We start from the raw sequence: 15053 nt of genomic DNA on the forward strand, positions 1-15053 counted from the left end.
GCGTCGATTTTTTTCCAGTGCCAAAATTTGAGTGCCATTTATAAAATACCTTCTTCTGTTCTGACCAAAAGGTATCATTTTATCTTCTTTTTTGTTTTATTTCTAGTTATATAAGCCTACGTCCTACATATCCTTCAACTAGTTATGTAAAATCTAACCATATTTATGTCATACAGTTTCATATCATAATAGGGTCGATATTCACCCCACAACACTCAGTTTTGCTGTTCGCCACCCGCGCTGTACCCAGAAATTCAATGTCAGGTCACGTCCAGGCTCTGACATTGAATTTCTGAGTTTACGGAGCCAGCGAAACCATAGCCACATTTCCTGTCACACCGGAAGTGGCACGCCAGCTCCCGCAGAAGGCTGGCGGTAGTGTCAATAGCTCTTATCACAGTGTTGTAAAGGGACCCTTAACCAGCTATGGTGAACAGCATAAAGATAGGGTTGACTTTTATGCGGTCCTGTTTATGCAGTTACTATGGCTAGATAAGCTGTAACTGGACATTTTCAGCCATGCCAACTGGTTAAATGCTACTAAAAATGACCGGTTAGACCCGAACAAGAAATTTAACCTTCCAGGAGCCATTTCTAGCTGGTTAAATTACTTTGAATAACAGAAAACTGGTCTTTGGAGATTGTGGTGTTAGCAGGGGCAAACTGAGAGTCGTCTGGGCCCCCGGGCACTGAGGGTGGTCTGGGCCCCCCGCCTGGCCGCTGCTTGACATACCCCCTACCGCCTCTCTGCTGCCCCCCTACCGCCACAGCCGATGCCCCCACTGCCCCGGTCCTAATCGAAGGGCCTTGGTGGTCTAGTGGTCTCTGCGGGTGTGTGTGTGTGTGTGGAGCATGTTCTTTCCTGCCTACTGCGCTGCCGCTATTCCCCCACTTGTCGGCGCTGCCGTGTTTTGAAAATGGCAGTTGAGACTTCCTGCAGTAGTCTCGTGGGTCTCAACAGTCTCGCAAGACTTCTGCAGGGAGTATCGGCCGCCATTTTTAAGTACAGAGGTGCCAGGCAGGGGGAATAGCAGCAGCGCAATGGGTAGGAAAGAACATGTTTCCCCCACAGAGGCCACTAGATCACCAGCGGTGTGCCTTAAAGGTAGGACCGGGGAGGGCTATAGTGTGCGGCGGGCATCTGGGCAGAGCCTCTGGGCCCTTGGGCACTGACCAGTTGCCCAAATGGACAGTCCGCCCCGGGTATTAGTTTTCTGGAGCTACATGAAATGGCTTCAGCTTATATTCTAACATCTTACTCTATTTCCTTGCTTTTTGAATGTGTTTAGGAAAATTATAAAGCAAGAAGCTATAGAAATTTTAAAAAAATTAAAAAAAGGACATATAAAGCTTAATACATGTGCAACTTACCTTTCTCTTCCGAAGTTTAACTTGACCATAGGCAGGTTCACAGGTGGTGGGGATATCCTTTAAATGTAAACATTGCACATCCTCAATTGAACTTGTATCTAAGCTTTGTTTGTGAGAATCCAACGTAAGTTCCATGCTGTCACGCTGCTGCTGGATATTTCCTATGGAGAAGTTGTCATAAAAGGGCTGAGACACTGCAAGGCAACTGCTGGACTCTGATTTTGGTAATGATGGTCTGTCACTCTCAGTACCTACCAAAAATGTGTCATTCACTGCATTACAAACAGTTTTTTCAGATATATCTTTGGGAGCATCTGATTTTCTGCGTTGTTGAGCAATCACTGCTGTATGAAGCAGCTGATTCCCAGGAACAATCATTTCATTTAAACTATTTTAAGGTTTTCATTAGGCACACCATTACTTCATTTGAGTCTATCACATTAACAAGCTCCAGGCTTTTTTCAATGTCACCATTCACTTCTGCCTGCCCCTTATCTATTTCCCCTTTTTTCTCCTTAGGATCCAAGTCATAATTAGGCTTTTTATCAATTCCTGAAGCTTCATAGTCATTAGAACATTCAGATAGCAAATTATGTAAAACATCCATTCCTTGAAACTGTTGTTTATCATCATGCTGCTGGATAACTTCTCCAGAACCAAGGTCCGAGTCATCATCTGAAACATGGACCAGTGTTTCCGTGCTGGCCTCCAGAGAAAAGAAATGCTCCCCACCTTCATGGTTATCATTTTCATCTACTTCCTTGGAAATACTGCCTGAAAGCTTTGTAGGACAACCTAGAAGTTCTCTGCCATGACAGCATTCAGGTAACGATGCACATTTTTCTTTCCGATCCAATTTCAAAACATCATCCTTTTCCATACTTGCCTTCAAGTTATCAACTACCAGCCCATGACAACATGCTGTATCACAATCAACAGAATTAGAAAGCAGTCCCATCCCTCGGTCACATGCTCTTCCCAGCTTCTCTTCCTAATGGCTACAGACATGTCATAATAGTTCAGCAACAACCAAAAAGAATATTCTTCAGGAGAAGACATAGCAACAGTTCACTAGTCCAAAAGGATATATGGTTTCATGATCTGAACATCTATAAAGAAAAAAAAAAGAGAGAAAGATTTGTTACAAATGCAATTTCAAGGGCATAAGTGTTGGAAGGTTAAGGTTAGAGAAAGATATGAAAGTACCCAATATTCAAAGGAATTATGCATTTAAGGGTGCCAAAAATACTATTCTATAAGCTGCACTTAGGCGTGGTTTATAGAATAGCACTTACCTGGGAATCACATCTAACTTTAGGTGCGGCTATTTGCACCAACTGAAATGTGGTGCAAATGTACATGTCTACATTAGGCGCATTGTCCCCTCATGCCACACCAATACACGTAAATGTTAGGAATGTCCCTCTTCTGCCCATGACCCTCCCATTTACGTACCTCCGTTTGGAACTCACGTGTAAAATTTAGGTACGGATCCCATACCCCTAATTATGCATGTATATCCAATTAAATCTAATATTAATAATTGCTTGTTAAAAAGCCAATTATTGGCTCCAAATAGCTTATTATTCACTAAATTCCATGTGCTTATTGAGAGTATGCCCAAATTTGTGCATGTAATTTTTAGTGGCTTTTATAGATTAGGGGGTTAGTGGAAATGCTAAAGATATCAGCACACTATTCATAGATTTTCTGTAGCACTGAAAATTCCCTCTAACCACTCCAGTACTGTGATGGCAATTGTGTAAGCAGGCACTTCCTTGTAGGCATCCTGATGCTGCTCAGGGGGTGCCTATTCTATAATGGCATCTAGGCACCCAGATTCGATTATAGAATACTAGTATAACCCAACATTAGTGCACCTTGAATCAGGGGCGGACTGACAGTGATCTGGGCACCCTGGGCAATAAGGGTCATTGATCCCCCTCCCCAGCCGCTGCCCACACCCTCTCCCATACACTACAGCCCCCCTACCACCGCAAGCTGTTGCCCCCTTTCACACACTACAGTTCCCCAAGCCTCAGTGGGCTGTTCCAAGTCCTACCTTGAAGGGCCCTGGTGGTCTAGTGGCTTCTTTGGGGGTAGGAAAGAACCCCATTCTTTCCTGCCCACCTCCGCTATTCTGCTTGGCACTGCCATGTTTTAAAAATGGGAGCCAAGACTTCCCGCATAGTCTCGCAGGTCTCGACTGTCTTGCGAGACTCCTACAGAGAGTCTCGGCAGCCATTTTTAATACACGGCGGTGCCAGGCAGAATAGCGGTAGCGGGCAGAAAAGAGTTGTTCTTCCTGTCCCTACAGAGCCCACTAGACCACCAGGGACCTTCAAGGTGGGACCAGAGAGGGCCTACTGAGGCTTGGGGAGGGGGCTGTAGTGTGCGGCAATGGTGATTGGGGGTGGGGAGAGCCTCTGGGCTCTTGGGCACTGCCCGGTTGTCTGAATGGTATGTCCGCCCCTGCTTTGAATTTAGGGGTGCTCGCAGTAATACCATTCTTACAGCTGGTGTAGCTAAACATGCCTAAATGTAGCAAGGGCACACGTAACATAGTATTGTATGAGTTGTGCTTGTAACTGGGAGACATGCCCCTGTCCTGCCCATGTCCCACCCATGTGTATGCCCCTCTTGCATTCACCTGCTATCCCACTTACATATGTCCTTATAGAATATATACTTTTTGGTTCATATGAGTGCAAAGAGGCGTTATCTGTAAAGCGAACAGGAAAAAAAAGCTGCCCTGAGTCAAGTAAAGTGTTTAAATATATGTGTAATGGTTGAATATCACTACTATACATGTGAGGGGGTATTATGCATGTAAATCACTGAAATAATAGCATATACAGACATATGTGTGCACGCGTGCATGTAGATCAGTGTTTCCCAAGTCAGGTCCTGGAGTACCCCTTGCCAGTCAGGTTTTCAGGATATCCACAATGAATATGCACAGCGACTGGAAATAGGGATAGGGCGCCAGGCAATGTGAGACCAGCTTGGGACAAACGCTTTAGCTGGCAGGGGTTGGGGACTTCCATCAGCCAAACCGGGGGCTCCAGAGCCAATCTGGGGGGGGGGGGGGCCCAGGCCCCTATGGCCCTCCATAGCTATGCCACACACTGTGGTTAGCCATAGGGATGCCTAAATTATTGACACATTTGCTGACTGTTATGCTGGTATTCTATAAAGGAGAATAGGCAGCATACCTAGTGCCCAGTTGTAAAAGTACCCTTAGTGGGGAGCACTTTCTATGTATATATTTAGCACCACCTCCTATCTGTGTAATGGCACTGAATATCCATATTTTTCTGAATATCCATATTTTTTAAATGCTGCAACCAGTATCACTGTGGTTGAATATTGGGCAAGTCTAAAATAAGGTAGTTTGAGAAGATTTATGGAAAGGATACATGATTATCATCGCAAAACTATAAAGTCATCACTTTCTTCCTGATGAGTTCAATATAAAGAAAAAATAAAAACATGTACAAACTTATGAAAGTGGCCAGTTTTTACATAAAGAGTCTTTATTCACATTAGCTGTCATGAGATATCCATTTGTATGAATATAAAGTATAATAAGTCTTATGACTAATAGTCTAATTTTCTCATATGATAATGACCCTAGAAGGCTTAGGTCAGTTATTTACAGTCTAATTGATTTGAAAGTCTAGCTCTCCTTAACTAGTGGCTAAGGGGCCCTTTTAACAAGCTGTGGTAAAAAGGGCCCTGCGGTAGTGATGGCGGCTGTTTTTGCCGTGTGCCAGGGCCTTTTTTACAACAGGTGGTTAAAAGCCCCACAAAACACATGGCCAAGCGGGGGATCATTTACCACCACCCACTGAGGTGGTGTATGGGATTCCGTACTACCCTGGCGGTAACTGGGCAGTGCATGACAAACTATAAAAGTTGTCACTTTCTTCCTGATGAGTTCAACGTGTTTCCATATGTGCGTGTATGTGTGTTTGGGTACACATACAAGTGATAAAATGTAGCTCTGTCTTTGTACTTGAGAATGATAATTTTTTTCTTTTTATGTTATAATGTTGTCTAAAACATTCAACAATTATGGAACTAGAGCAGTTGTTCTCAGCCTTTCTTCTGTGGAGACACAACTGACAGACCAGGGGGCTTATTTTTCAAAATAAAGCAAACGACTAAAACGTGGCACAAAGTGGCAGATGGATGTTTTTTTCCCAAAACATACTATTTTTGAAACACATTTTTAAGATGCTTTTCTATGCAGTTCATAAATCATAAGGAAGCATGTTGGGAATGGGATTTGGGCATCCCAAAATTTGGACATTTTTCTGCCATAATGAAAGAAGGTAAAAATGTCCCGGGCTAAAAATTAGATGTCTTGGTCTAGACCATTTTCAATCACGAATAAGTCACAAAAAGATGCTCTAAATGACCACTTAAGGGATAAAGGCATGATCCCCCCTTACTCCCCCAATGGCCAATGAACCCCTCTCACTCATCCAAAGATGTGAAAGAAACAGTACATACCAGCTTCAGATGTTATGGCCAGTCCTATTGGAGCAGCCAGCAAGTCCCTAGTGGTTGGTGGAGTGCACTGTAGAGAAAGGGCCCCAGACCCATATCACACTCGCACTGTTACACTTGAGGTGGAAAGTGAGAGTTCTCCAAAACCCAGCAAAAACCTACTGTACTGCACCCTGAAATAATAGCCCTGACAAAATAGCCCCGACCAAAACAGCCTTGTAACAAAATAGCCCTTGACAAAATGGCCCCCTCCCACAAAATAACCCTTGGCAAAATAGCCCCTAGACAAAATAGCCCCCTATAAAAAAATAACACGTCACAAAAAAAGATGATAAACTACAAGTGAAATCTTCATAGATAAAATATTAGTTAAAAGTTCCAACACAGTCTATCTTAGCAAAGGCATTTACCCAAATAGACTAGGTTGGAACTCTTAACCTAAAACTAGTTGTATCATTGTTACCTATAAAATTACCTCGAATGCAGGGATCCTGTACAAGTAAATTTGGGCAGGTCCTCTTGCAGTGTGCCGCAAGGTAAGTTCTCCTGCTGTCTGGTACTGTTCGGGTTACTTTGTCAGAGGCCATATTTTGGGCAGCCTGATCGAGCCCTTTTGTCGGGGGGGCTAATTTATCAGGGGCTATATTGTGGGCAGGCCATTTTGACAGTGGCTGTTATGTCGAGTTTTTTTTTTGTTTGGAGCTTTTTTGTAGGGGCTATTTTGTGTGGGGGCTTTTTTATTGGGGCTTTTTTTGATGGGGTTATTTTGACCGGGTACCCTAGCCCACATATGCTGTGCCCATGTGTAATGCCCCCTTACAATTACACGCTATAGCACTTAGGTGCTGTCACTTCCAATTATTGTTGCCAATGATGTGCACAACAAATTCTGGTATCACCTCAGTGAGGGCAATGCACTGTCTCTCTACTGCCAATTACTTTGTGAAGTAACACAAAACCCTTCAAATAAGTTTCTCAGAATTGTGTAATAAACCTGTACCCTAACAACCCCAACTCTCAGAACACAAATATCAAGAATTATACCTTTAGAAAGACAGCACCCATATACCACCTACTGGAAAAGGCAAACAAACTGGACTGCTATAGATCCCTCCCACAAAAACTCCATGCCAGCAGAATCCCTCACACACAGAACACAGACCCCTCAATATAATGAAGGACCGGCAGTTAGAAATGTTAATCTCAAGAAGCCATGATCTCTGTGAGCAGTACAACATGGAGGAAAAATAGAAATCCATTAATCCTGTACTAAGCCAAATGCAAAGATGTAAGAAATACTATTGCCCAAACTGATATTTTTCCAATAACTAAAAACTGAAAATAAATCCCAATGGGCCCTTTTACTAAGCTGTGGGAAAAAGGGCCCTGCGGTAGCAGTGGGGGCCATTTTTACCGCACACCAGGGCCCTTTTTACTGCAGCGGGTAAAATGCCCCTCTCTCCAAAATAAAATGGTCATGCAGTAAGATAACCCTTACTACGTGGCCATGTGGCATGGTGCACTTACCAGAACACTAGGTGTGATATATAGAATCCAGTGGATATGGCACCATGACACTTACGCATGTTAAAGGGGCCAAAAATTGTCAGTTAAATGTCTATGTTCCCTAGGCCCTTTCTATAAGGTAGCACCTAACTACAAGTGGGCATACAGGTGGGGAAAGCATGGGTGGGCCATGGTTGTGTCTCCCAATTACGTGTATAGTTTATACAATACTATAAATCACAAATCACTTGGCACTCTTAGGCATACCAACTTGGCATAAGAGGCACACCTAAATATGGGCGTACTGATGCAGACTTTATGCTAGTATTTCATAATGGAATCTTGGTACCAAGATGCATTATAGAATTGGCATTAAGTGCATGACATTGGTTCACCTAAACTGAGGTGCCAATTTATAGAATTGCCCCATTTGGGATTAGAATGTTAATTTAGTACAGGCCCCAGTTTAATCAGTTGGACCTATGTACTAATATTAACATTAAGGGCTAGGGTCTATGTATAGCGCCAAAAATATCAGCACCGAAAAAGCGCTAGTCTACATGCCATCCTTGAAGTTAGGCACAGTTTATAGAATAGCACTTATGCCCAGGAATGGCGCCTAAATTTAGGTGTGGCCATTTGACCACAGCTGAAACCTGGTGCAAATGTAAGCGCCAACATTAGGTGCAATCCCCCCTCATTCTACAACAATGCACTTAATCGCTCATGATCTTCCCTTTTCTGCGCTCACTTTTGAACTGATGCATAATTTACGCATATAAATACCAATTAAGTCTAATTAGTATCAATTAATTGCTTGCTAAAAAACAATGATTATTATTTATTTAGGGTCCCTTTACTAAGCCGCGTAATTGTCTACACATGCCCAACATGTGCCAGAATGGAGTTACCGTATGGCCGTTGCGGTAATTTCATTTTTGGTGTACATCCGCTATGTATGCCCAAAAAATATTTTTTATTTTCAGGGTGCGTGTCAGCTACGTGTGCCAAGTGGGCATTTGGTGCGCGTAGATCATTACTGCTTGGTTTACTGCGTGAGACTTTACTGCTAGGTCAATAGCTGGTGGTAAGGTCTCAGACCTAAAATGGATGCGCGCCAATTTTCATTTTGCCGCACTTCCATTTTAGGCAAAATTTTAAAAAGGGCTTTTTTTACAGGCACACTGAAAATGGATCAACTCGCACGCAAAACCCGCGCCTACTCTACTGCAAGCCCTTTTTCAGTGCAGCTTAGTAAAAGGACCCCTTAGTATTGAAATATTGATTCTCTGTAGACTTTCAGGCTTATTTCGAAAGAGAAGGGCGCCCATCTTTTGACACAAATCGGGAGATGGGCGTCCTTTCTCCCAGGGTCGCCCAAATCAGCATAATCAAAAGCTGATTTTGGGCCATCCTCAACTCTTCCCATTGCGGGGATGACCAAAGTTCACGGGGGCATGTCGGAAGCATAGCGAAGGTGGGACTGGGGCGTGCCTAACACTTGGGCATCCTTGACCGATAATGGAAAAAAAGAAGGGCGTCCCTGATGAGCACTTGGGCGACTTTACTTGGTCCATTTTTTGTTACGACCAAGCCTCAAAAAGGTGCCCGAAACTGACCAGATGACCACCGGAGAGAATCGGTGATGACCTCCCCTTACTCCCCCAGTGGTCACTAACCCCCTCTCACCCTAAAAAAACTTTTTAAATATTTTTTGCCAGCCTCTATGCCAGCCTCAAATGTCATACCCAGCTCCCCTGACAGCAGTATGCAGGTCCCTGAGCAGTTTTAGTGGGTGCAGTGCAGTTCAGGCAGGCAGACCCAGGCCCATCCCCCCTACCTGTTACACTTGTGATGGTAAATGTGAGCCCCTTCAAAACCCACCAGAAACCCACTGTACCCACATGTAGGTGCCTCCCTTCACCCTTAGGGCTATGGTAGTGTTGTTACAGTTGTGGGTAGTGGGGTTGTGGGGGGGGGGGTTGGAGGGCTCAGCACCCATGGTAAGGGAGCTATGCACCTGGGAGCAATTTGTGAAGTCCACTGCAGTGCCCCCTAAGGTGCCCGGTTGGTGTCCTGGCATGTGAGGGGGACAGTGGCACCTACGAATGCTGGCTCCTCCCACGTCCAAATGGCTTGGATTTGGTTGTTTCTGAGATGGGCATCCTCGGTTTCCATTATGGCCGAAAATCGGGGACGACCATCTCTAAGGATGACCATCTCTAAGGTCGACCTAAATTTTGTGATTTGGGCGTCCCTGACCGTATTATTGAATGAAAGAGGACGGCCATCTTGTTTCGATAATACATGTTTCCCGCCCCTTCGCCGGGACGTCCTGCGAGGACGTCCTCAGGAAAACCTGGGTTGCCCCTTCGATTATGCCCCGCCACATAGACTATATATACATTTACTACACTGTATTTTAAAATATCACATCTCGTTATCTCTCACTTTCACCAATTACATAACATACCCGGGACCCTGTTTACCTAAGGTGTGCTGGCGTTTTAGCATGCACTAAAATTAGCGCAAACTAAATGCTAGACACCCAATAATTCTTATAGGTGTCTCTAGCATTAGCGCATGGCTAATTTTTAGCACATGCTAAAAACACGAGTGTCGCCTATAGTGTGGCCTTAGTAAACAGGGCCCCTGATTTGCTATAATATTTCTTGATATTATCATTTACTGTAAATTGTAAGCTACATTGAGTCCAAATTTGTTTGGAATAATGTGGAATATAAATATCATATACAAAATAGATAAAAACAATTATTGGCGCTAATTACCTCTTATTGTGTGCACAAATTGAACATGTGCACAAATTTGCTTCGTGCAATTTTTTTGTAAAAATACGGGTCTAATGATGTTAGCACAATTAAGTAAATGAAGCCTGTTTTTTGTCCTCTCTAGGTCATTTCAGTCCATTTAAGCTACCACGGGACAAGATTCCTTTAACAAATCATGGGTTTCATTACTAAGCTGCGGGAAAGAGGGCCCTGATGTAGCAGCAGAGGCTGTTTTTCCCACATGGCAGGGCCCTTTTTACTGCAGAAGGTAAAAAGGCCCAAAAACTGACCATGCGGTAAGATAACCATTACCGTGTGGCCATGTGGCAGGAGCTCTTACCCACCACCCATTGAGGTGGGGGTAAGAGCTTCTGCAGTAACCTGGGCAACACATGGTGATGCGCCGATTACGATGGGCGTTGGGGTTAGCACCATGCTAGGGAAAAAAATTCCCACAGTTCCAGAAATGGTGCGTTCTCCAGCCGGAAACTAACAATGGCAACTGTATTGGGCTGGCGGTAGTTCTGTTTTAGCATGCGGTAAGCATGCGTTGGGCTTACTGCCGCTTGTAAAGACCCCCCATGTGCCTGAGGGATATAAGAATAGTCAGTCAGAAAGGAATGAGGAATCCATGAGCATGCTGTAAAAGTTTTAGTACATCATTCAAGGACCAAATGACTTTAGGATATGGCCATGTGCTTGAAGATCTTTATTCCTACTTTAAGGATGGTAAATTTAATTTCATGTTGATATTTCCACCTCTGAAGTGTTTGTACTGCAAAGAAAATATACTGTGGTACCCAAAATAGAAGAGAATTCAATGCACACATCATTTTGAGTATGGGCGGTTCGTGGGAGTGAGAACAAAAAAAAACAGACTCAAGCCAAAGAATTTTCCGCTTAAATAGGCAAAAGTGAAAGAGTAGTAATGAATATTTCTGCAGCATACACATTTTCTCTGTTATCTCAGTATTAGAGGAATGTAATTTTCCAGGAGCATGGTACAAGTACTTAAAAATGTATATTAGTAATTTTTTTTTATTTCTAATGCTCTTTAACTTCTTTGCAGAAACATATGCAAATTTGTTGTTTCTTCGGAGAGGTGAATCAGAGGCTTTTGATCTGTTTCTCCCACCCTGTGCTTTCCTTCCATAGAGTACATAAGTATTGCATACTGGGACAGACCGAAGGTCCGTCAAGCCCAGCATCCTGTTTCCAACAGTGGCCAATCCAGGTCACAGGTACCTGGCAAGATCCCAAAAAAGTACAATATATTTTATGCTGCTTAGAAATAATCACTGGATTTCCCCCAAATCCATTTTAATAATGGTCTATGGACTTTTCCTTTAGGAAGCCATCCAAACCTTTTTAAACCCCCGCCTAAGCCACTGTTTCTCTTTATTTATTAGGCAAAGAGTTCTCTAAAGGTAAATGGGTATTTTCATATGAAGCAGGTCTCTTTACACCCGAGTTAAAGAGATCAGTATGCATACTTTCTTAAAATTAAAAATTTTGAAACATAACTTCCAAATAATTATAAAAAAGAAATTGGAGATCTTCTAGCATATTAATTATACAAATAAGAAAACCAAGAAGAAACAACTCCAAAAGTCTTCATCATGGGAAGATATTAGAGATATATATAAATAATTCTATAAAAAAAACCAACAAAGAGAAAAATCCCCTCAGTTCATAAGTCTAACAAATACTACTGGACTCAGTCAGAGCCTACACACTAACAAAAACATCCTGCATGCTTTTCACTGCATGGAAAGGGGCAGCACTGGGACTGGAGCCAAGATGGACAATTGGAAGTAAGCAGAGGGATTTCATTTGCAATCCCAGTGTCTGTGCTCTTTTGCTTTATCCTACATATCCCTACAAAGTGCTTCCTTTGAAAATTAGCTTGCAGGTCTCTAACTACAAATTACCCATGGGCTTACAAACAGCAAGAAGGCTGATAATTAGTTTGCCTAGGATTTCTGCAGCTTGTTAACTGATTTTTTTCCAGTCCTCAACTAGATACTTTCTTGATATCTTTTCTTCTATGAATTTCTAACCTCACAGTATCCTTTAGGTTCCAGTTTTGTGAGATTTGGATTGGAAATTTATTTGCATGTCTTTTTTCTTTTCTTTAGTTCAAAACTTTAATAACATTTTCAAAGATAGGAATAAAAATAATATACAACTTATCATCAATATACAACTTATCATCAACTAATGTTATTCCAGAAAGCAAGACGTGGTAACCCACACCCCACATCCCATTCCACTCCACATGTATAATATAAAGACATTAGAAACTACGTATACAGTCTCAAATATGCTCACAAAAAGGACTATGTATTTTAAATTTCTTAGATTGACCAGATCTTTCTGCAGCAATGGCTTCATATTTATAGGCAAACATAATGGGGTCTGTTTACTAAGTCTTCCATGTGGTATGCCAATACAGTTCATTCAAAGTGAATAGGCCTGTGTCGGCACTAATACACAATTAGCGGCTTCGTAAACCCCAGGAAATGAGTTCCACCAAAGTGAACATCAAATTTATCCAAATGCTTCCAGTTTTTAAGATATCATGCATTGCTTACAGCAATTATAATCTTGTATAATGTCCATTCCTTCCCAGTTTACCCCAAGTGTCACAATCAGGTAAAAAAAAGCATATTCAAATAAGATAGGGGTTCAGAAAAATATAAAACCAAGGTAATTTGGCCCATTCCTGGTGCTAGAATGATTGGGACCAAATAGACAGAAAAATGCAAATGGTCCAATGGTGTCCATCCCAGTCAATTAGGACTTGCCATTTATTCGAGGGGAATAAATTCAGTCTATGTGAAGTGAACTGCAGTCCAGAACACTCTGGGGTCCTTTTATGAAAGCCGTGGAAAAGGGGGCCTGTGCTGGCATTTGGCAGTGTGTTTTTGACGTGAGCCAAGGCCCCCTTTTACCAGGTAAAGGTAGGTTGTTTTAAAAGAAAAGAAATGGATGTGTGGCAAGTGAAGCACTTTCCGTGTGCCCATTTCAGGGGGGAGTACCTACCACCACCCATTGAGGTGGCTGTAAGGCTCCCAATGCTACCCAGTGGTAAACCGGGTTAGCTTGAAGTACACACAGGCACTACAAAATGAGTCGCATTATCCCATAGCTTAAACTTTACCATTATAGTAGACTTAAGTTGGTCAACCTCTCACCACACATCACAGTATCCTGGAAAATAATTACTACAGTGGACACATATCCTTCAACTTTACTTTACAAGAAATATAAATACCTATAAGCCGTATTAATAAAATAAGTCTTCTTGTCCCTACATAAGTACATAAGCATTGCCATGCTGGGACAGACCAAGGGTCCATCAAACCCAGCACCCTGTCACTGACAGCAGCCAAAGAACAAGCAATTTGTCCCGCCCATCCTAGAAATACTGTATTATCCCTTCCTCTGGTTCTACTGCTTTCTTTCCCTTTCTAAAGCTGACATGAACCAGTTCAAGTCCCTGGAATTCCTGACAGTGTTCCTTCCACCCCCCTTCTCCTTACAAAGGAGCAGACAAATAAAGGATTGTCTGCCAAATTACTTTGTGAAGTAACACTAAATCCTGCAAAGAAACCTCTCAGAACCTACGTATGTAGCAAGCTTAACAGCACCAATTCTGAACAGACAAATATCAGTACTGTACCTTTAAAAAGGCAGCAGTGAATACAGAACCACAATATACTTTCTATTGAAAAGCCAGACAATCGACTCCTATGAATCCACAGACAAATTAATGCCAGCAGAATCCCTCACCTTGATCACTCACAGAACACAGACCAATCCTCACCAATTACAGAATAAAGGACCAAATTTGAAAAGAAACACTGAGAAATCACATTCTCTGTAAGCAGTACAGCACAGGAGAAAGAAAAATAAAACGGGAGCAAATACAAGATCTCTTTCTATCCCAAAATAAAACCCACAAATAAATGATCTGGATACCCCAAGAAAGTCAAAAAGTTGTGGGACAAGCAAAGCACTAGACTAACAAAGTTACATAGAGGCATATTTTCAAAGCTCTTATGAAGTTACATAGCAACCTATGGATTGTAAGTCTAAGTGCTCTGAAATGAGCCCTACAGTAACCTATGGAACTTAACTACTTTAAGTGCTTTGAAAATCAGCCCCCAGGAACATAACCACAGAGGCGTGGTATGGTGGCATTTTTAATATGGTAATACTAGAGCCCAGCTAAAGAACAGATTATTTTTTAGTTAGTCTTCACTGGACCAAACTTGCTTTCCTTGTGCCATCACCATCCAGCTAGATAGGCAGTGTCTTAAAAGATGGAGGATAAAGGATTTTTAAAAATATATATTTTTATATCCCACATTATCCCAAGCAAACTTGGGTTCAATGTGGCTTACATTTGAAAATACTGTGAAACAGAATAATAGAATTCAGTTATATCAGGGGAGCAAATAGATGGATATGTCTGAAACATTTAACAAAATTGAGATTATCATATATACCCAACTGAACATTTAAAAGTCTGTCCTTTAATGATGACACATGTTCAGGAAGCATAACCATATGTATAAACATGCACACAACTTCTACAGAGTACATCCAAAGCTTATTTTATTTTCTTATTTTCATCTTTCATCTAGACAGCAGATATACAGATCAGCAGGACCCAAAGCAGTCCAAAACAAGTAGTCAGAACAACACAATTTATACCTAATGTTCAACCACCCTTAGGATCCACTTTTGGGTTTAAAAAGCAAAACCACATGCATGTAAGGACTGGACAAATGAATTAAACAAACTTTAAAGCAAATGCCCTTAATATATAATACTTGGTAGCAATAATGAAACAGTGATGGAATA

At 42.1% G+C, this 15053-nt stretch overlaps 1 protein-coding gene across 1 annotated transcript in view; it reads right to left on the reverse strand.

Annotated features, from left to right (window-relative positions):
* Window positions 1-15053, reverse strand: part of DLC1 (DLC1 Rho GTPase activating protein) — a 744850-nt gene that overhangs the window by 699665 nt on the left and 30132 nt on the right. Inside the window, 3 exon segments of the mRNA XM_030191431.1 lie at window positions 1372-1765; window positions 1767-2331; window positions 2334-2480. Of these exon segments, the coding sequence (XP_030047291.1) occupies window positions 1372-1765; window positions 1767-2331; window positions 2334-2430 (1056 nt within the window). The 5' untranslated portion in view covers window positions 2431-2480.

This window comes from Microcaecilia unicolor, chromosome 2 (genome assembly GCF_901765095.1).
Source record: "Microcaecilia unicolor chromosome 2, aMicUni1.1, whole genome shotgun sequence".
Taxonomy (NCBI): domain Eukaryota; kingdom Metazoa; phylum Chordata; class Amphibia; order Gymnophiona; family Siphonopidae; genus Microcaecilia; species Microcaecilia unicolor.